This window comes from Myxine glutinosa, chromosome 9 (genome assembly GCF_964187855.1).
Source record: "Myxine glutinosa chromosome 9, kmMyxGlut1.1, whole genome shotgun sequence".
Lineage (NCBI taxonomy): Eukaryota > Metazoa > Chordata > Myxini > Myxiniformes > Myxinidae > Myxine > Myxine glutinosa.
In genome coordinates this window covers 16,605,788-16,629,385 of record NC_136269.1, presented here as the reverse complement: position 1 = coordinate 16,629,385, position 23,598 = coordinate 16,605,788, and the positions used below count along the sequence as shown (strand labels likewise).

At 37.0% G+C, this 23,598-nt stretch overlaps 1 protein-coding gene across 2 annotated transcripts in view; it reads left to right on the top strand.

The window, feature by feature from the left end:
* LOC137434727 (uncharacterized) overlaps positions 1-15,977 on the top strand; it is a 17,367-nt gene extending 1,390 nt beyond the window's left edge. The window contains exons 3-5 of one of the 2 annotated variants that reach the window (XR_013624445.1): positions 14,075-14,176; positions 15,367-15,544; positions 15,883-15,977. Coding sequence is in view for 1 of the 2 variants with exons in the window: in XM_078784033.1 (XP_078640159.1) it covers positions 14,075-14,176; positions 15,367-15,427 (163 nt within the window). In the remaining variant the exon portion in view is untranslated. Of the gene's footprint in view, positions 1-14,074; positions 14,177-15,366; positions 15,799-15,882 lie in introns of those variants that run through there. The other variant, XM_078784033.1, reaches the window with a different exon arrangement.
* Positions 15,978-23,598: the final 7,621 nt, after the last annotated feature.

The following is a 23,598-nucleotide window of genomic DNA, read 5'->3' as shown; positions in this document are numbered from 1 at the left end:
AAACCTCCCTCAATGTTCTTGTTTGAGCGCCTCCAGTGCCACATACCATTTTTAAATTAAAGTATATATTTTCCTGACAACCATCAAAGTTTTCCGTCCACTCAAAAATATTTCCATCTTTTTTACCCAATTCACCGGTATTTAAATTAATTCTCTTATTTGTTTTGTAAATTGTTTTACCAGTTGCCTTTTCAATTATACCTATTTGATATTTTTCACATTCGTTATGTTTTCCATTTATATACCAAGGTTGATTACACCTCCACCCTTTAGTCTGGTTAATACTTGGTTCTATCATTTATTTATTTATAAAGAAGGCGGCGGTAGCCCTTAAAATCCCTAACCCCCCTTTTTAACTTATCACTTATGTATATCTTATCACTTATATCTTATCACTTATATATCTTATCACTTATATATCTTATCACTTATGTATATCTTATCACTTATATATATCTTATCACTTATATATATCTTATCACTTATATACTTATATAACCATAAGGGAGACTATCAATTCCATTTTCTAAAATAAACCTCTTATCATCAAAAGCCCCCAATGCTTTCTTATTTATCTCTTCTGAATATAATTGATGTTTATAACTTCTTATTCCATTAATCTTTCGAAACTCTTCTTTCTTTGTTGTTAAACAGTTATAATAATCATTAAAGTTTATTGTTTCTTTAATGACATTTTTCTTTATGCCTTTTAACTTCTTATCAGTTTTTTCAACGTTATTCACAATGTATTTATAAGCATAAGCCTTAGACCTCAATCCCACAAATTCACTCATGACATTTCCTCCTAATTCATCCTTAAACTTTCCAATCACCTTTTTATTTTTAGAAGAGAACAACTCACTCTCTGGACTGTAATTACTAGTGTCATAGATATTAATGTCCTTTTTCATGTCTGAATAAACATCATCAGTATTAATTTGCAAAATAAAACTATCTGTATCCATATAAAGTAGATTAACATCATTTTGATATTTCTTCCTCAAGTTATTATAAAAGTAATCATACATTAATGACTTTGATAAATCAAGAATTGTTGTTCCAATATAAATAGGTTTGTTCATTTCAATACTCTCTTTAATCAAATGGATCGCACAAAAGTTCTCAGTAAAGACCTCAGCTCGAGTAAAACTCGGTCTATTAATTAATTTTGATGCTTGTTCCCAAGATGTTGATAGTCTGATATTTTGTCTTTTCCTCACATTCTCCATAGTCTTACCAAAGACCGCATTATTCATCAATTTATAAAAGTCTTTCTCAAAATCTGTTTTTGACTCTGTTCTTCTTTGTGTATTAAAATCAATGTACCCCTTCAACCAATGACTTTGATTGAACTTTAGAACCCTATGGATCTTCTCTACTCTTAGACCTTTTGATAAATATTGTCGCAAATTTCTTTGGTGTAGAACATAATTTTTCTTGTTATATAATGTAGTAAGTAATTTTTCTGTTGATTCACCTATATTAAATGATTGTTGATAATCACTTAACCACTCCTTCTTTGGACTTTCCTTTTCACAAGCAAATGGGAGATCTTTGTGTAGGTTATGAAGTTCCTCTGGATATTTCAAATCGACCTCAAAATAATAACCAACCTTTGAATCATCCAATTCTTTTTGTGTAGAGATACATACATCTTGTAAAACCTTTTTGTAATCTTTTTCCTTTACCCATCTAAGTTTTCCATAAGGAAGAGCCTGAGACATTGCCCAGCCATACAGGTTGTTCGCATCATAATACATCAAGTAGGAGCTCTCTACCGATGGATCATAATTTGGAATGTACTTGTTATTTGCTTTAGCATATCTCTTTGAACAGACTTGTGAAATTCCTCCCCTCTTTGCCTTTTCAATCATCAAAAGCATATCAACATCGGTTATCAAATCCAAATCTTGTTTTGTCATTTTTAACATCGCGCTCCAAGCCAATCCAGGAGCAGTGTAATAGTGAGCAGGATCCAATCCATATCCAGTGCGACAAACAGATCTAAAGGCTTCAAATACATCGGCCAATAAAAGCACATCAGTTTTGAGATACAAATCGTGATACTCGCCAAGATTCTTGATGTTATATTTTTCCCAAACATTTTGTGCATGTACATAATCTTTATCGGATATATTACTGTTGTTTAATTTGTTATAGAAATTTTCTTTTGAAGGAAGTTGTGTTTCATTGAATCTCTCAAATGAGTCCATATAGTCATAGGGGTAAATTCCCTTTTGTGTTAGAAAATCTTTATCTAAAAAATACTCTGAAAGACATGGAAACTCTTTGAGATTTTGAACCAAGTTAGCCAATGGACTTGCCATGAATTTAAATGTATCAAGAAATCTGATATGAGTAATAGGAGATGTGTGAATTGTTTTTGTGAATGAAATGTATTTCTGATCCGTGTTTGGAATTGCTGAGATACTTCCAGAAGTCTTTGAGAGTTCCTTGATAAATAGATGTGTATCATAATGAGCGTTGTTATGAAGAAAGACAGGAATGAAAGAGGGGAGTTTATAATTAATATTACAACTTTGATGAGCCGGACCTCTATATTTACCAGTGAAATGACAATGATCTCTAACCTTTAGACCTTTACCAATTTTCTCCTCACAAATATGACAGACATTGTTTTTTATAAATTCCCTTTTTTCTTTACTTGTTAAGGTCATTGGTTTATTGGTTTCTCTCATTATCTTGGTTAATCGAACACAGTCTTTTTCTAGTCGTTTCACAAACTCCTCTGGGGTATTTGAGCCTCTATACGTCTCTAACTTGTTATATTTATCACCAACGGATGATTTGATATAATAAGAAAAACCACAAGGAGTATGTTTTTGATATTTATTTGTGTATGATTCTTTTGGATCTGGAGAAGCAGTATCAATTTTTTCTAAAATACTTTCAAAATCAGCATATATAACAAATGGATGTTTGATCTTTTTATTTTCATCTTTGAATGTGATCTTTGAGCCTTCTTTAGGCATATTGATTACCGTTGATTTATGTTCGCCACAATAATTTGAATGTTTATCTAATCTTTCTTGTGAATTGAAGAAGTTAAGACAACGCAAACAAATATATATTTTATTTGTTCTCTTACAGACTTGTGGTTTTATTAATTTAGCAATATCTTTGATGTATGTATAATGTGAATTTTCCTCTGAATTAAAATATAGAAGATTAATATGAGTTTGTTTACAATTGTCAGAAAGCTTTAAAACCTGAATGTTGTTTGTTTCTGTTAAACCATAAACATTAACTGATAAATTATTCATCTTTTCAAATTTAGGAATATCATTTAAAGTCATCGGAAACTTTAGATCTTTTGTATTTAATGTATTCTCATATTTTTTATAATGAGATACTCTTTCAACATGACTATCTTGTGGATGTAAGTGTGCTAAAATAGACCAGAGAAAACATTTATTGTCTTTATTTTTGATATTGATAACTGCTTTTCTATTTTTGATAACACTGGGTAAATCAATGTAAGAAGAAGCTTTTAGAGGATCTGATTTAAGAAAAAGAATGTCTATGTAAATAATTTTTCCTATATTGAATCCACTTCCTACGATTGAATTATCCACATCTTGCTCTTGTTTAATAAGTTCATCATAGACTCCTGATGTTTTAAAATCTTGATATGAAGATATAAAGTGTGGCTCAGTTCTCATGTATGGTGTATCTATAACTCCTTCGTCCTTTGTCATTTCTAATTTTACCCCCATATAAAATTTAAGTGGTTTCATTTCTTTTAGTGTTTTTTCAATCAATGTTTGAACAGCAGGTTTGACTATTTCTACAGCATCAACTATAGACTCTGGTTCAGGAGGTTTGAAGTAAAAGACTCTTATTTTAATATGTCCTTTGAAAGCACCATCAGAGTTTTTAGTTGTGATAAAATTTGACAAGTGTTTGTTAGTTTTAAGATGGGCTTTAAACCCCTTCTTGAGGACGGTTGTTTTACAGACCTTACAATGTTTTGTTTTAGGTGGAAGAGGGGAAAGTTTGTTAAGAATGTTGTATGTATGTTTTGTGGTGAGAATATGTTGTTTATAATATTTTACTTCCTTCTCGCAAGTATCACAATAAACCATATTTATAGCGTGAGAAAACGTGGTGTTTTATATATATCACTGTGCTTTAAATAAAGCACTTTTGAGCTTTGCAGCTCCGTTTTATATATATCACTGTGCTTAAACTAAAACACTTTTTCACTCAGAATCATCGAAGTCATAACTATCACATGAATACTCAGAGTCATCAATAAAGCTACTCTCATAACTATCATTTGAGCACAAACTATTAGTATCATAACTATCATTTGAGCACAAACTATTAGTATCATCACCATCGTTCGAGTTCAATGAAATAGTAAAATCTTCACTGCTGTATTGACTCATATTTAATTAGCAAGAAAAATATTCCCATCAATATCTATATACTTTCTTTCATTAACAGATTCAATCTCTACAATTTTTATATCAAAAGTTATCTTTAAATAATCTCTAACTATCATAGAACGAAATGACATTTCACCAGAAATATTAACATCATTCATTTTACTTAGATCTACACCCTTTGGATTATTAAAGAAAATACAAATGTCTCCTCTAGAATTATTAATGGTCTTATCATTCTTTTTCAAAGTATCGTGGTCAATCACTTTTTCAAGCTTTGAATAAATTGCCAGGAGTAGAGGAGAAACTTTTGTTAGATTTACTTTAATGGATGTCTTTCCAGGTATAGTTAGAGCTCTTCCTTTAAATGAAATAAAGGGGCTCATGTTATTTTCCATAATTGGTTTTACCCAAAAATTTCCATATTTATCTTTGTTCAATTTAACATCTTTGACATATTTTTCTATATCTTCCACCGAAGTAGAGATTGATTGAAATTTGTCTTTTGTGCTTTGAAACATTGTATTTATTAATGAATAAACTTGCATTTAGTTTAAGTAAAAATTTACCACATAAATATGATAAGTTCTGAAGGATATTTAGAATTTCCAGACTCTCCATATGATAAATTAGAGAATTGTCCGGCTTGTGATAGAGGGGGGCTTAATACAGAATCAGAAACATATAAACAATGTATTTTCTGTGATTATCTTCTAATTAATGATAATAAAAAATATAGAAAAATATATAACTCTTTTAAATTAGGACCAAAAATGAATTACTTTACAAGATTAATAAGAGAGATGAATGTTAAGCATTATGGTGATAATACACCATTTCTTACAAGGGAAGAGACGATTTGTATTGGGGAAATGTATAAGGGTTTAATGATATTTATTATTCAAAATAAATTTAATGGAAATGTTAATACAAGATACTATATAAACAAAATAATGGATTATTTTGAAATTAAACCTGAACTCAGGATAAAATATAGAGTTTCTAAAATAACTCAAAAAAAGTTAGATGCCATGTTTTCCAAATATATAAATGAATGATTTTTTACCCGTTTGGGAAAATAAGATAAAATTTAATAACCATAAAAACATTCCAAATTCATTGAGATGTCTAATAGTTGGTTCAAGCGGATGTGGAAAAACCTGTTTGCTTTTAAAGATGCTCCTTACCCCCAACTTTTTAGATTATGATAATTTAATAATTTTTACAAAGTCAAGTTTTCAACCCGAGTATCAACTACTCTCACAGGGTTTTAATGCAGGTCTTACAAAGGAAAACATTATCGGTTTATTTAAACTTCAAAACAAACTAAATGATTTTAATATTGAGGATATAATACAACTATTTTGTTATACACAGGAACCTAACCCAAAACCCATAACTTGTATTCTCAGTGATAATACGGATGATATACCTTCACCTCAAGATTTAGATAAATCAGAAAAGAACCTCGTCATCTTTGATGATTGTGTTAATGAGAGAAACCAAACAGTAATGGATAGCTACTATACAAGAGGGAGACATTCTTCTTGTAATTGTATTTATCTTAGTCGGTCATATTTTCAACTCCCCCGGCGCTCAATAAGAAACAATGCTAATACTTTTATTTTATTTAAGTTAAATTCAATAGATGTAAATAATTTTTGGAGAGATAATTGCTCTACGTTATGTAGTAAAAAAGAATTTGAAAATTATATGAAACACACGATTGGAAAATATAAATATATTGTTGTGAAACAAGATGAGATACTAAATGATATTTTTCAATACTAAATGAATGCAGAAGAAAGAGAAAGAAAGTTTAAGGAACATCAACAATTAGTTTCAAAAGTTGTTAAACAACAGGAAGAGATAAAGAAGAAATGGAGACAGAAACTAACTGGTGAAGAAGCCTTTGAAAGAAAACAAGAGAAATTTTTTAAACCGCTTTTAAAAACTCAACACCCTACAGTTCCCACGGTAGAATTTACTCCAAAAAAACTTCAAATGCTCAAAGATTTTAGTCAGATAACAAAACAAGAACTTGGTGAATTAGAATATGATGACGAGGGATTATTTCGGAAACTTGAGGAGGTAAATCAACCCCCTAATTATGTTGTGGAAGCTCTTCAAAACAATGAATATTCGGTGGGTTCAAAAACCAGAGCAGGTCTCATTCCAACAGAAGAACCAGCAGTGTTTCATCTTGTGGAAGAAAAGGTATTGATATTTAATGATGAATTGATGTTCTTGAGTTCTACTCAACCAAATGTTAAATTAACTCCAAGATTAATGTTTCTTCTAACAAACCCCGGATTCAGCGGTTCAAAATATTTTGAGGAACCACTTGATATGGAAAGAGAGGAAGATAGAAAGTATATTGAGTTGCTAAATGCACTTGATTATGGAGTTTCTGTTGCTGGTAAAAGTAAGAAGAATGAGAAGGAGAAACATATTATTGATGCTTTAAGTAAGCTTGGTTCAGGTGTTAGTTTTCTTCCAAATGACCCATCACAATTAGTTAATAGGCTATTATTGTTGTTAGGTAGTAAGAAGGCTGGAAACAACAATTGTTTTAATGAAGCCTCAGCCATTTTAGATCAGTTGATGAACATGAAAATAATTAATAAATGTCAGTACAAAGATATTTTATTAGATATTAAATAAGATGAGAAGCACAATTCTTAGTTTTAATTTCACAACGAGCGATTACACAGCTTCATTCCCTTACCCACTACAACTTGACCCCCTTACCTCATATGAGGCATCTTTATTGTCAATGGAAACTTATAATACCTTGTTTAATATCACAGAGAAAAACAACAAGTTTAGTTATAATCCAGGAAGTGGATATAAAACTATAATCGTTTCACCCGGAGCTTACGAGATTTCTCAAATATCTTCTGAAGTCTCTCGCCTTATGAAAGAAAAAGGTGATGAACCAAAAAATATTGTAATAGATATTCAAAAACACACTTCAAAATCAACTATTAAACTTAAAAATAATTATAAAGTTGATTTCTCGATTGAAAATTCGTTCAGAGAGCTATTGGGTTTCTCTTCAAAAAAGATTGAAACTAACGGGACGTTTTACAGTGATAATGTTATCCAAATATCCTCCGGTATAAATTCAGTATTAATTCATTGTGATTTGATTGATGGTGCTTATAACGATGGAATAAGAACAAATACAATATTTTCATTCAGTGCATACTCAACCCCGATTGGTTATAAATTTAATATGGAACCAAAAAATCTTGTCTATTTACCTGTGTCAGGAAAAACCATATACAGAGTAAATTTTAGGATAACCGACCAAGATAATCGTATGATATCCTTTAATGATGAAATTATATCCATCAGAATACACCTACGTGAAGTTTTTCAATAAATAAATAATGGTTATTGTGAGAAAACACGAGTTGGGAAAATATAAAATAATTACAGGGGAGGGCATGTACCTTTCATCATACTATACAATGGGTAAAGGATACTATAAACCTAAGAGAGAACGGGGTGTTGGTCATCAATTTCGAAATAAAGGAGATGGTATAATTGATACTCTAATGGGTATTGGTTCAACCATCCTTAAACATAAAGACCTAATTGGTTCAACTGCTTCTGCCGTGGGTTCAGTTGCGGGTGCTATAAAGAGTATAAAAGATGCTCAAAAGGAGTCTCATAAATTACAAGCAATCAAAGAAATAAAAAAAGGTAAAACTCAACTATCTTCACAAGAACGACAAAAAATCATTAAAATACTTGGGTCAGGGTTTCAACGATTTTAATACTATATAAATACAAGTATGGAAGCGATTGATAGTATCTATGATTTGGATGATACGATTATCATTTCAAACTCCACTAAAAAGGAAGACTATTTTAAGGTAAATGCTATTACAGGAACAGACTGGAATTTAAACGGAACAAAAAGTTTTGAAATAAATAATCAACAAACTTACTTGAATATAGCTGATAGTTTCTTGCTGTGTAAATTTAAATTCACTAAGGCTGCGAATAATACTAATGCTACACTCGTAAATGATTTCTTCTGGAAAATGTTTGATAGTGTTCGCCTGTATATTGGAACACAAGAGGTTGAAGCGGTTGATTATGTCTCTGCTACATCTGAAATGATGAAATTTACACTATATTCGTTTAGTGATAGAATGGGTAAGGGAGCTGTTGAAGGTTTTATTCCTGATATGTCAACGGGAACAAATGCTGACCCTGGTTATAGTCAAAGGAAGGCAATGTATAATGATGACACAAAACCAGAGAATAGTTTTACCGTAGCAGTACCTCTGAAAGGTATATTTGGATTTTGTGATTATGACAAAGTTTTGTATGGTCTTAAAATTAGATTTCAACTACAAAGGAATGATAATGTAAATAGGTTGCTTTTTGGGGATGAAAATGCTTTTGGAGACAACAATAAATTTGTTATTAATGATTTGTGTTGGTATATCAGTGAATATACTCCTAATCTTAAAACGGAAGAGATGTTAAATAGAAGACTTAACTCAAAGAAACCGCTAAATGTATCATACCTTAAAAGAAGATGTCAACACGTTAAACTGGAACACACTACCTACACTTGGAATTTGGGTGTTCTTCAAGGAAAGCCACGATACCTCTGGCTCATTTTTAAAAAACCAGATGGAGAGGACGGTACTAATAAGAATAATGCCCTGAGTGATAATGCTAAGGTGAAACAACTTCGGGTTTCACTTGATGGTACATTTTATCCACGAGATAGATTGGAAATTGATTGGGAAAAAAATGATTATGCGGAAGCCTACAAGTCCTACCAAAAGGTGTGTGAAAGCAACGGTAATAATGATCCTATTTTGGATATGGTTGCATTTAAAAAACTTTATACAATCTATACAATTGACCTGAGTTCTCAAAAAGAAACTATAAAGTCTAATAGAGTGGATACTTCTCTATACATTGAAAGAGGAGAGAATGAAGAAGTTGATGCTTATTGTTTACTTTTGGAGGAAACAGAATTGCAGATTAATACAGATAATGGTGTTATGATTAATATCACATAGGTTTTTCTCATAAATAAATGGTTGGGGTATATGTTAATCAAATCAATCTTAATAAATTAACATCTTGTATTCAAAATCAAAAGCCTTGTATTATTAATGTTAATACAATTCAAAGAAAAGGAGCTGTAAGAATTGATGTTTTACTCACACACACACAAGTAAAAACACTAAATGATACTGGTTCACTTAAAATTAAAATGACAAAACCTATGTTGAAGAAATATTCAACACGGGAAACGAGTGGAGGATTTCTCCCATTTCTAATTCCTTTACTTGCTGGTTTAAGTGCGGCGGGAGCATTGACTGGTGGTATTTCAACAGCGGTAAAAACTGCTAACGAAAGGAAGGCACAACTTAAAGCTCAAAAAGAATTGGAAAGACATAACAAGGAGTTGGAGAAACAAATTAGTGGAAGTGGTGTAATTGTGGATTTTACTCACCCACTGCCTGATAAAGTTAGATTGTTGGTTGGAGAAATGCTTTCCTCTATCGCTCAAGCGGGTGTTAAACTAACTAAACGAGGTAATGGATTGTATCTTTCTCATAAATAAATGGATAAATGGTTTAAACAATTTGGAAAGAATACAACGTCAAATATAGAACTAGCTAAGTATTGTAAAACACTAAAAATTGATAATGTGGTTATTTGTATGAGAGATGAATTAATACATATAAATAAGAATACAAAGAATATTATTATGAATTTAGACACACAGAATGGTTCTCATTGGGTTTGTATTCATAATAGTCAGGATAAATATTATTTTGATAGTTATGGTATGCCACCACCTGTTGAAGTAATACAATTCTTACAGAATGGTGTTTATCAAACATTTCAAGTTCAAGAAATTAATTCTAAATGTTGTGGTCAATTATGTTTATATGTATTATTTCAACTCAACAATAATGAAAATTTTTATGATATCGTTTTTAATCTAATATAAATGACTTATGTTGGAAAAGATGGTTCTATCTTTGGAAAATCCTCTCAGGATATTGATTTATCAAATTATTATACAAAGGCACAGGCTGAACGACAAAAATATAGTGTAAGTAAAAATATTAATATGAAGAATACTTATAAATTAATCAATTATCCAAACCCTACAGATGCGAATGACTTAATTAGATTTAGTGATTTATCACAATATATATTTTTTAAAGAAAACAGCACGTTTTGTGAAACAAGTAAAATTTACAACCACAACATCTGGTTATACTAACCATACACCTTTCCTCATTGAATTTAACCACCTACTTACAATTGAATTTTATAAAGAAGGACATATAGTTAATATGAGAATTAATAAATGGGGGTATGATATGCCTGATTTTGGGTATAATTGGTCTTTTTCAATAAACTTAGAAGACCTACATGATTTGAATCAGTCTCGTAAAGAAGAATATTATCCACTTGGTGAGGATGAGGAGTTATGTGGAAGTACAATTAGTAAACAACGAATACATGATTTTAAGAATAAAAAATCATATGACAGCAAAACAATAGTTTATATAACAAAGAAGGATGGTAATGAGATAAGGATAGAAAGCCGAGGAATACAAACCGATTTGGTAGTGGGAAGATGGGGTGGTATTACCTGTCATAATATTAATCTCACATATATTTCTGATACATAAATGGCAGGAAGAAGACTACAAGAGAATTATAATTTTTGTATTCAGGGATACCTACAAGAAAAGGGGGCTCGGTTTTACATACCGTACGAATTGGAACATACACATGGAAATTTTGTCATTAAAAACTGGCCTTATACTGATATTGCTAAACCCACAAATAGAGACTTGTTAAAAATATTAAATAAAAATGAACTTCTCAAAGTTATGAAATATAAAACTCTTTTAGAAATCGTCAACAAATCTTATTGGTATCCTATTATGAAAAAAATAATTATAGATACAAGAATATCTGAAAATCCAGATGAGTACATGTATAATATTCTTTGGGGCTCAAACTCAAGGGTTGCAAGGGCTGAGGAAGGAGTTGAAGAAGAGAAGGAGAAGGAGAAGGAGGACGGGGAGGAAAAGTATAAAAAGATGGAAATCAGTGAGATTCGTAAAAGATTGAATGTATTACAGCAAATAAATCAATCTCAACGCACCGAAGAGGAAAATAAAGAAAGAATGACTCTTGTGAAGATATTGGTTTTAAAAACGGCTGAGATGAGTTCAATTTCAGGGAGGAGATTTACACGAGAAAGTGGTGAAGAAGAAGAAGAAGAAGAAGAAGGAAAAGATTATGTGATTGATGATGCTATTGACTTTACTTAGTTTTTATTTGTAAATAAATGGAGGAGAGAGTGAAGGCATTCCTTAGGATTCTTTATGTTTTAAAAATAAAGATTGAAATGTATATGTTGAAAACCAAAAAGGTTTTGATACTTTGTCGGAATTTTTCTGATAAATAAATATGAGTTATTGTCTCAAATGTAAAAAGAAAACTAAATCTAAAAGTGTATTGTATGTTAAAGCTAAAAATAATAGAGTTTATCAAAAAGGAATATGTCAAGTGTGTGGCTCTAAAAAGTGTCAATTCATCTCTCCTAAAAGAGGAGGAGACATACAAAAGTTTCTGTCAGGAAGTAAATTTACAACAACTGGAATTCCAGGGGAATTACACCTTCCAGGGTATTCTTTCTGTGGTCCAGGAACAAACTTGGATAAAAGATTAGATGAGGCTGACAATCCTAAACCTTGGTCCAGACCAAAAAATAGGGTTGATGAAGTGTGTATGAAGCATGATATGGCTTATGGGGATACCACCACATTGGATGAAAAACATGAAGCAGACAGAGAAATGTTGTATAATTTGTCTTTGATACGAAATCCGACATTGAGAGAGAAAGTTGATAGGTTTATTGTGAAAAAAATGATAAGTGTTAAATTGAAACTTGGTCTTGGTTATTTCCCAAAAAACTATTAAACTCCAATGATGTTATCAAGACTGAGGAGCTTTTGGCTAATGAATTACATAAACCTATAATCACAAAGTTTAAAAGAAGGAAAGTTTATTCTAAATACACCGACCACATATGGTCCGCTGATTTAATCGAACTAAATAATGATAAGGGATACAGGTATGCTTTAACCGTTATTGATTTGAGGAGTAGATTTGCCTGGGTTGTCCCTTTAAAAAATAAAAGGGGTGATACTTTAATGTTAGCCTTTAAGCTAATATTTGATCGGGATAAAAGGAAACCAAAGAAGTTATGGACTGATGAGGGAACAGAGTTCTATAACAAAATATTCATGAAATTTCTTAAGGGGAAGGGTATTAAATTATACAGCACCTTTAATGAAGGAAAGGCAGTTGTTATTGAGCGTTTTAATCGTACTTTAAAAGAGAAATTATATAAAAAATTCACACAACTCGGTTCTCAAAAATGGGTGTATTTAATTCAGGATATTGTAGATAATTACAATAATACAGTTCATTCATCAACAAAATCAAAACCATCAGAAACATTTACAAAATTAGAATATGAAAAGGAGATTAATTTGAGAAAGCCCAAGTTCAAAGTTGGTGATATTGTAAGAATATACAAATGGAAAAGCCATTTTGAGAAAGGTTATACACAAAAATGGACTCGTGAATTATTTAAAATCATTGATGTAATGGATACAGTCCCTTGGACCTACAAATTATATGATTTAAATGGAGAAGAAATCTTGGGTTCATTTTACTCGCAAGAATTACAAAAAACAAAACTGATAAGCCATTAAACAACAACCATCCATATATTAGTGATAAGTTAATGGGGTTAGGGATTTTAAGGGCTACCGCCGCCTTTTTTTATAAATAAATAAATGATAGAACCAAGTACCAACCAGACTAAAGAGTGGAGGTGTAATCAACCTTGGTATATAAATGGAAAACATAACGAATGTGAAAAATATCAAATAGGTATAATTGAAAAGGCAACTGGTAAAACAATTTACAAAACAAATAAGAGAATTAATTTAAATACCGGTGAATTGGGTAAAAAAGATGGAAATATTTTTGAGTGGACGGAAAACTTTGATGGTTGTCAGGAAAATATATACTTTAATTTAAAAATGGTATGTGGCACTGGAGGCGCTCAAACAAGAACATTGAGGGAGGTTTACCATTTTATCTTAGCTCAGTTAAAATATCTTAATAAAGAACCAAACTCAAACATATTTTTTGTTAATGTATTAGACGGTGAGGAGAGTTGTAGGAGAATTAAATTATTTCCCACGCATAAACAAATATTTGTAGGGTCGTTGTGTGAGTGGGCCAGAAGGATCACAGGGGGGTCAAAGATTAAACTGCCAGATGATATGTCAAAAGGTTCGTGGGGACAATGAAGGATTGGTTCCAAGCTGCCTGGTGTATTAGCCCAAGTAGATCAATTGGGTCAATAAGCTCATGGGTCAAAAGGCTCATAGAGTCTTTTGGATTAATAGGGGTGTTTACCGAAAAGTGGGAAATACAGGGGGGTAAACGACATTAGATAGGGATTTCCCATGTTAAATGGAGGTGGTCCAGAAGCAACATTTCTCCCCTACTTATATATATGTTATTTAATTCAATATTAGATAAATATATTTTTATTTTTACATATATTTCAGCAATATCAAGAAAGTTCGGGAAAGAAAATGCTGGAAAACTATTTCTTCCTATTTCTACTTCTTCAAACTTGAAGGCCTTGAAAGACAGAATTGGGAGAAGAGGTAAGAAAAAAAAAGATTATATTAGGGATGGGTTATTAAAGTGAGGTGAATTTTTGAATGAATGTCATACCTCACAGACTCATTTATCTTGTATTATATATCATTGAATTGTTTAAAAAAAAGTTGAAAAAAGTTTTTTTTTTGTTTGTTTTTTTTTTACAAAGTTTGATTTATCTTACTCTAATTCACCAAATGTCCGTCGGTCTGTTCGAAGGTAACGTAAAAACTGCTGAACCGACCGCAAAGATATTTTGGGTGGGTAATCCTGGGACCCCTGGGAGTAAAAGAGGCTATTTAGTTTTCCCAATTTAAGCTTTGGTCTCCAGCATTCAAAGGTTTGGACTCCCGCATAACATTCGTGTTCACATAACGCTCATTGTGACGATGTTCTCATTGTGACGAAATTGTGATGATGTATGTGTTCACGGTAGTGTTTGACGTGACGGAGTGAACGTAATTTCGTAATGTTTTTTGTTTCGGAATCCTTTAATGAACGTTGAATGTTTGATGAACGTTTAATTTTTAATGAACGTTTAATGCCCTTTGATGTCCGGGGCCGCACGCGCGCTCCACTGGACGGGCCAGCGTGTACCTTGCCCTTCGCCGTCATGCTCTGGTAAACCGCTGAGCCCCATCCGTGATGGGGACTGGGGCTTGAGACATTGTCCCACGAACAAGGAATTCCCAGGAAGCACGAGTCATCAGCTCGCGTTGATTAAGTCCCTGTCCTTTGTGCACACCGCACGTCACTACTACCGATCGGATGGTTTGATGAGATCCTCGGATCAGCCCCTGCACGGGCCGTTCTCGGCTCATGCCGGTGCACCGAAAAGATGAGCGAACTCAACTGTCTAGAGGAAGTAAAAGTCGTAACAAGGTTTCCGTCGGTGAACCTGCGGAAGGATCATTATCGGGACAACATGAGAGCGAGTGAGACGCGAGACGTATGTGGTACGTGATCGTCCATGTGCTGTTTAGCCATGTACTGTTTAGATTTTGATGATTTGTGTGTGATATGATTCAATGGATGTTTATATGAATCGTTTAAAATAAAAAAAAACCTTCAATTTCTGATATTTTACCTTTTCATTTGGGCTTCCCAAATGAAGCCCCGCCCATAGGGCGGGCACTGTTGCTGGTATATATAATAATATTTTATTAAATTATTACATTGTTATTTTCTCTCACAGGAAATTGTATCTGAGATGCAATATGAAAATACCACTTTCACCACAACTTGGGGAGAAATGATTGATTTGTTTGAAGACCTTTTGAGCAACCAAGACCCACAGAATGAGTTCTATCCTGATGACCCAGCCAAAGAGTTATACCTTGGAGACTCACTAAATTTGGGAAAAACATTATGAGGTCTGCCTAGATGGTTCTAACTGTGGAGCCGACCTTGGAGACTCACTAAATTTGGGAAAAACATATTATGAGTTCTGCCGAGATGATTCTAAATGTGGAGCCTACCTTGGAGACTCACTAAATTTTATAAAATCAGGAAAAAGAGTTTTGCCTTGGAGACTTTGAAAACTGGTTTCATTTTGGAGACTCTGCTTTATCATCCAAAGAGTCTCCAAGATGGGTCGCACAAGTAATGAACAATGTTTTTTGTTTAATGACGCCATTGAAAATAAATTCAATTATATTTGTTATTTAATTCAGTATTAGATAAGTAATGTATTTTTTTACATATATTTCAGCAATATCAAGAACGTTCGAGGAAGAAAATGCTGGAAAATTATTCCTTCCCATTTCTACTACTTCAAACTTGAAAACCTTGAAAGACAGAATTGGGAGAAGAGAAAAATATATATATTATGTTGGGGTTGGGTTAGGGATGGGATTTTGAATGTGAGGTCAATTTTTGAATGAATGTCATACCTCACAGACTCATTTATCTTGTATTATATATCATTGAATTGTTTTTAAAAAGTTGAATTTTTTTTTTAATTAAAACGGTTTAAAAAACGGTTAAAGCATACTTGTATCCCTTATCATTATTTAATTCAATCAAATCAGCGGACCAGATGTAATCAACACCCTTGGAATAAACCTTCCTTCTTTTAAACTTTGTGATTATAGGTTTATGTAATTCATTAACCAAAAGCTCCTCGGTCTTGAAAACATCATGAGAGCTTAAGAGTTTTTTGAGGGTGAAACACCTGGATAACCAAGACCAAGTTTCAATTTAACACATCAATTTTTTCACAATAAACCTGTCGACTTTCTCTCTCAACGTTGGATTTTCTATCAAAGACAAATTATACAACATTTCTCTGTCGGCTTCATGTTCTTCATCCAATGTAGTGGCGTACCCCGCTTACCCGTACCCAGTTTAGAATAGTGTTACGGATTCGTCCCTTCCGCTGTTGTGGTTTTCATCCACTTGAAACCCTTCTGGTTCTATGTATTATTATTATTATTATTAATGGGGGTTTGAAGGAAATGGCGATTATGGTTATTGTTGTTTAAGGGAAATGGTTATTGTGGTTAAAAGGTTAAAAGCGCTCATGGAAAAACGAGACAGGAAACAGGATCGAGCACCGGAAGACGACGACAGAGAAGAGGAAGAAGGCGTGAGGAAGAAGTGGAAAGACGCGTGTCTTGAAGCTCCGTAACGAGCGTGGTCGAGCGAACGTCGCGAGGGAACTTTGAGTCTGTGAAAGGAATTTTATGCGATTGGTGTTATCGCGGGAGTATTGAAAAACCTGCATAGTCAGGTATAGGCATTGAGGTTCCGGAGAATCCTCGTCTGGAGGCTCCGGCTCGAGTAAGAGCCGGCCGCCATTTTGACCCTCGCGCGTCGTTCACTGGAAAAGGTTTTTGCCGCGTCAGCTGGTCTCACCCTCCGGTGGTCTGCCGGGGATGGGTGTGCACTAAAGCGGCGTTTGAAATTACACTGCGGTTCGCTGATCGATCGGTGAATGTGCACGTCTGGATCGCGTCTTTGGGATTTCTCTTTCCACCGCCAGTTTGCTGTTGGTTTGGACCACGTGACGGTCCATGCCTTGCCTACACCTCCTTACTCGCTGCATCGCCTCTTCGCCTCTTACAGAGACATTGAGGAGTGTTCTGTTCCATTCGCTGGGAGCGTAGTGAGTTAGGTGATTTCAGTGGTGGTACCATCCTAAGATATATTGATTGTATGGTTGATTGCTATCATTGTTGTATCGTTATCCCTGTGTCATTTTAAATACATTATTGGTTTGTTGATAACTCTCGGTGTGGTTTCCATATTGATTTCAACACGGAATAACATATTTTCCTGCCGTGGCTCCTCCCGGGTTTCGGAGGTATACCGAGACCAGGAGGTCGGGGAGGAACACGGAACAATAGGTACACCGTATCCCTGCACATCGTAAGAGGCGACTAAGGGTTGGTGCCAGGAAGGGCATCCGGCCATAAAAACATTGCCTCAAACAGGGAACCATGATTGTCATGGGGCCCGCAAGGCTAACCCCTGCTCTAGCGGGGAACATGGCCTTAAAAACGATCATTCATTCATTCATTCGTAGTGGTATTTCCATAATCGTTATCGTGCTTCACACACACAACTATTTGGTTTTGGAGGTTTCAACACTATTTGGCCACACACACACAACAATCAACACTATTTGGAGGTTTCGACCAAGGTTTAGGATTGTCAGCCTCATCTAATCTTTTGTCCAGGTTTGTTCCTGGTCCACAGAAAGAATACCCCGGTCGGTGTAACTCCCCTGGTATTCCAGTTGTTGTAATTTTACTCCCAGACAAAAACTTTTGTATATCTCCCCCACTTTTATGCTTAGAAATGAATTGACACTTTTTAGAGCCACACACCAAACGTATTCCCTTTTGATAAACTCTATTATTTTTACTTTTAACATAGGATATATTTTTAGTATTAGTTTTCTTTTTACACTTCACACAATAACTTATTTATTTATGATAAAAATCCACACAGTGCAAAAACCTTTTTGGTTTTCAACATATACATTTCTATCTTGATTTTTAAAACATAAATAATTCTTAGAAATGCCTTCACTCTCTCCTCCATTTATTTACAAATAAAACTAACTAAAGTCAATAACACCAACATCATTAACCACATAATCTTTTCCTTCCTCTTTATCCCCACTTTCTCGTTTAAATCTCCCCCCTGATATTGGTGGCGTCTAGTAATATTTTCACTAGACTTTGTTATTCTTTATTTTCTGCAGTGTGGCCGGCATGCCTTGGCCTTGGGCCCAAACCTTGCGTGGTAAAAACACAAGCCTGGGGCCTTCCACCGCTGGGCCGTATTGGCGGCCGCGATGGTGTCCGCCAGTGGCGCAGGCTCGACGGGGCCGGGGTCCCATGCAGCCGCACTACATTGCTGTCTGGCGGAGAAATACTTGTCTGCTTCCCTGGCCAGGGTGCGGAAATCCTTAAGACGAGTTGGCCAGGGCTGTCCGTACCTGACCTGGCAGCTGTTGCAGGAACAGTTATTTGAAGAGGAAACATGGCCGGTGGCTGCCCAGGAGAGACAACATGTGGTCCATCAGCTCCGACGGCTTGGAGTCATCCAGCCTGGGTAGAGAATGTAGCTGGCGCGCACGCTCGGCCTCAGTGAGCTCGAAGGTTACGAGCAGCAGTGCCTTTAGCATCTCGTACTTGCAGCCCTTCGGAGGATCCTGGAGAAGGCTCACCACTCTGGTCGCAGTGGAGCCGCTGAGCGCAGACACAACATAATAATACTTCGTGTCGTCCGCAGAAATGCTCCGAATGGTGCATTGGGCCTCAGGTTGTGCGAACCAAACGGCAGCTTGTCGTTCCCAAAACTCCGGCAGTTTAATCGAAACTGCGCTTGTCGCCATGTTCGTTTGAAGCTCCGAGAACGTTCGAGAGCAAGACGGGGTCACCAATGTAGGAGTTGCGGACAACGAGAGGGCGAGACACTTCGTGGCTTGATCAAAGCTCGTTTATTCCAACAGAACTAGACTAATACCGGAACTCACGCATCTTTTATCACACAAAATCACTCTTAAGGGGGCGTGTCTCCAACAACCGAGTGCGCGCCACGCCCATACCATCAATAGCCCCACTGTCCCGTGCCTGTGGATTCTGTCGTAATGGGGTAACCCCAACAATAGAAGTTTCACCCTGTTTAGAGCTAATAGTTTTATCCTCCTTTTTGATAACCTCAGTAGAAAGAGTTTGTTTTTTGATATTTTAACATCTTTCATTACCTCCTCTAGTTTGTTAAAGATCTTGATTTTTCCGTTTCCGGTCCGGTCGTGAGAGGACGCTGGCGTCACTTGCTCGCCGCTTCTCTGACTGGACCATTGTCCGTATCTTGCTTTCCTGGTGGTCGTGGCGGATATTTGGCCATTGAGTCTGCCCTCTGCACGGTCCCGGCTCTGCTCTGCTGCTCCTGGCTTCACCTGCTCGGCTCCTTCGCTGTTTCCTCGGGCTCACTCTCGTGGGTTGTGCCCATTGTTTGCAGCGGCGGTGGTGGCGGTTTGCCGCCGTGATCTTGATTAGCGGCGGCGGTCGTTTGCCGCTGCATTTGCCGCTTTGCCTCCTCAACCTTGGCCTCGTGCTCATCTCTTCGCTCCTGTCTGCCCTCTGCATGGTCCCGGCTCTGCTCCTGGCTTCACCTGCTCGGCTCCTTCGCTGTTTCCTCGGGCCCACTCCCGTGGGTTGTGACGATTGTTTCGCCTCGTCACCCTTGGCCTCGTGCTCGTCCCTTCGCTCCTGCTGGCATGGCTCTGCGGTACTCCGCCGCAAGGCTTCTCCTGCTTAAAACCCACTCCACCCCATCATGCATCTCTGCAATCAAATCGAATGGACTCCTGCGTCGACCCAGGTACATTCACCGTGGCTCCGGTCGTAAGTTTGTTTATTTACAATCAGGTCACTCCATCCCCATCCTCTGGTCGGCTCAGCGCACTCCCACTCATCGTCCCAACACACCTGGTCACAACAACGCACAAAATCGCACCTCCTGTCTGCGAACCCTGGCCAATTCACCTGGATTCATACCCGCCGTACAAAACAACATCAAGCTCACCCTGTTCAATACCCGGTCCCTCAACAACAAATGCCTCATCCTGAACGACTACATCCTGGAAAATAAACTGGACTTTCTTTGTCTCACTGAGACCTGGCAACAACCACTGGACTACTACACGCTCAACCTCACCACACCCAATGGATATTCTTACATCAATAAACCACGCTCGGAGGGCCGAGGTGGTGGAATTGCCGTTATTCACCGACAAGACATCAAGACCAACCTCATCTCCATCTCATCTGCTCCATCATTTGAACACCTGGCTTTTAAACTCTCTGGTCACACACAGTCAGTCATGGCTGTTGTCTACCGCCCTCCCAAACCACACCCATCATTCCTGTCTGACTTCTCCTACTTTCTGACCCAGCTATGTTCCCTCTCCCCCTCAATCCTCCTCCTTGGTGATTTCAATATCCACATGGACTCCACTGACTCCACGCTAACCACTGACTTCACTGATTTACTCACCTGCTTTAACCTCACTCAACATGTCAACTTTCCTACCCATAACCGTGGTCACATTTTGGACCTTGTCTGCTCTACTGGACTAATTTTGCACCATCTCTCTGGCTCCGACCTCACTCTCTCTGACCACCTAGCCATCACTCTGACCATCAACATCCCCACCCCAGCACCAAGGCATTATCGCACTATCAACTTCCGTAAGCTAAACACTCTTTCACCTACCTCATTCTCATCGACCCTCTCTGAAAAAATGTCCACTTCTCCCTTCGTTGACCTCCACACCCCTTCTGACCTCACTGACTACTACAACCACACTCTCTCCTCCTGCCTTGACCAACTTGCGCCTATAAAAACCAAAACAGTTTCTTTCACCCATTCTGCTCCCTGGTTTACCCCTGAACTCCGCCTGATGAAAACTCGTGCTCGCCAACTTGAAAGACTCCGCAATAAAACAGGTCTCACAGTTCACTCCCAGGCCGACAAGGACCACATACAACACTATAAAGATGCCCTCTCCCGCGCCCGCTCCGCCTACTACTCTCAAATTATCCACTCTGGCTCCGGAAACCCAAAAGCACTCTTCTCTACAATAAACAAACTCCTCAGCCCCCTGAACACCACCACCCAGTCATTCACAATAGACAACTGCATCTCCTTCCTTTCATTCTTCCAATGCAAAATTGAAAACATCTACAACAGCTTGACCACCGCCGCACCCGCTCCCCATCAAACCACCTGCCCCCCCCTTATCCTGCCATCCCCTGTCTCAATTCTCCCCAGTCTCCCCTACTGACCTCTCTGAACTCCTCATCGGAATGAAAACTGCCACCTGCACTCTTGACCCCATCCCCTCCAGCTTTGTCAAGGCCTCCCTTCCTGCTCTCTCTCCACTTATCATTGCAACAATAAACTCCTCCCTGTCTACAGGCATCGTCCCACCATCCCTCAAAATTGCTGCTGTTACCCCCATTCTGAAAAAACCTGGACTAAACCCTGACACCCTAAATAACTTCAGACCCATCTCCAACCTACCCTTTCTGTCAAAGGTTTTGGAACGCGCTGTAGCCACTCAACTCAAACATCACCTCTCTGCCAATAACCTGTATGAAACATTCCAATCCGGATTCCGCTCCAACCACAGTACTGAAACTGCTCTCCTCAAAATCACCAACGACCTTCTCCTCTCCTCTGACGCTGGCAACCTCAACATTCTCATCCTCCTCGACCTCAGCGCCGCCTTTGACACCATCGATCACACCATCCTCCTCACCCGACTTGAAACCACCTTTAACATTACCGGCACTGCCCTCTCTTGGATTAAATCATACCTCTCTGACAGACGTCAGTTCATCTCCATCAATAACTGCAAATCCCCCACTGCTCCCCTCCCCCAAGGTGTCCCCCAAGGTTCAGTTCTTGGCCCCCTCCTCTTCATCCTTTACCTGTCCCCCCTCGGTCACTTAATCCGCCGTCATGGTCTCCAATTCCACTGCTTCGCCGATGACATCCAGCTTTTCATCTCCACCAAGTCCATCTCCACCGCCACCCACTCTATCCTGACAAACTGCATCACTGAAATAAAATCCTGGCTTCAAATCAACTTCCTCAAACTTAACTGTGATAAATCTGAAATAATCATCATTGGCCCAAAAACGCTCACCAAGTCCACCCATAACTTTGCCCTCAACATCGACGGTTTCCCAGTATCCACCTCCCCTCACATCCGGAATCTTGGCATCATCTTTGACCAAACTCTCTCCTTCGACAAATACACTAAACAGATCACAAACACAGCCTTCTTTCACCTGAAAATCATCGCCCGTCTCCGTCCATCCCTCTCCTCCGTGGCTGCAGAAACCCTCATCCACGCCTTCATCACTTCCCGTCTGGACTACTGCAATAGCCTCCTTTATGGTTCACCCTCAACAATCACCAATAAACTCCAATACATTCAGAACTCCGCTGCCCGTCTACTCACCCATTCCCGGACTCGTGACCACATCACCCCCGTCCTTTACAAGCTTCACTGGCTCCCCATCTCCCAGAGAATCCAGTACAAAATCCTCCTCTTGACCTACAAAGCCCTCCATAACCTGGCCCCATCCTACCTGGCTGACCTCCTCTCCAGACACACTCCCACCCGCAACCTCCGCTCTGCTGGTACCAACCTCCTGACCCCCCCCCCCATCCGGACCAAATTTAGATCCTGGGGGGACAGGGCCTTCTCCATCGCTGCTCCCACCCTCTGGAACTCGCTACCTCACACCATCAGAGACTCCTCCTCACTCACCACATTCAAAACATCACTCAAGACCCACCTGTTCAACACTGCATTCAACATTTAACCCACAGCATCTAACCCCTGACTATCTCCTCTCCTTCTCCCTCCTTTGTGCTTTGAATATTTCCCTATTGATTCTTCTTTTTTTGCAATTGTTTTTATGTTTTGCTATGCATTATGTTTTGCACTCTGTCAAAGCGTCTTTGGGCTTCCTGAAAAGCGCTATATAAAATAAATGCATTATTATTATTATTATTAATAGTGGTGAAACTTTTGTTATAACTACTCTAATTGATGGCTTCCCAAAGACAGAGAATGCTCTTCCTTCAAAAGGGATTGAGAAGCTCATATTATCTTTCATAATAGGTTCAATCCAAAAGTTATTGTAATCATCTTTGTTCAATTTTACATCAGTGCAATATATTTCAGTATCCTTTTTAAATGAGGAAATTGATTGACATTTGTCTTTTGTGTTTTGAAACATTGTATTTATTAAGTAAAAAAGTTACAGGGTTAAACAGTCTCCTCCAAAATAAAAATTGTAAAATAAGGTCTAAAACCTGAAACAGTCTCCTCCAATGAGCCATACTAATTTGGATCTGTGCCAAGAACTGATTTTTATTTTAAGCACAGAAT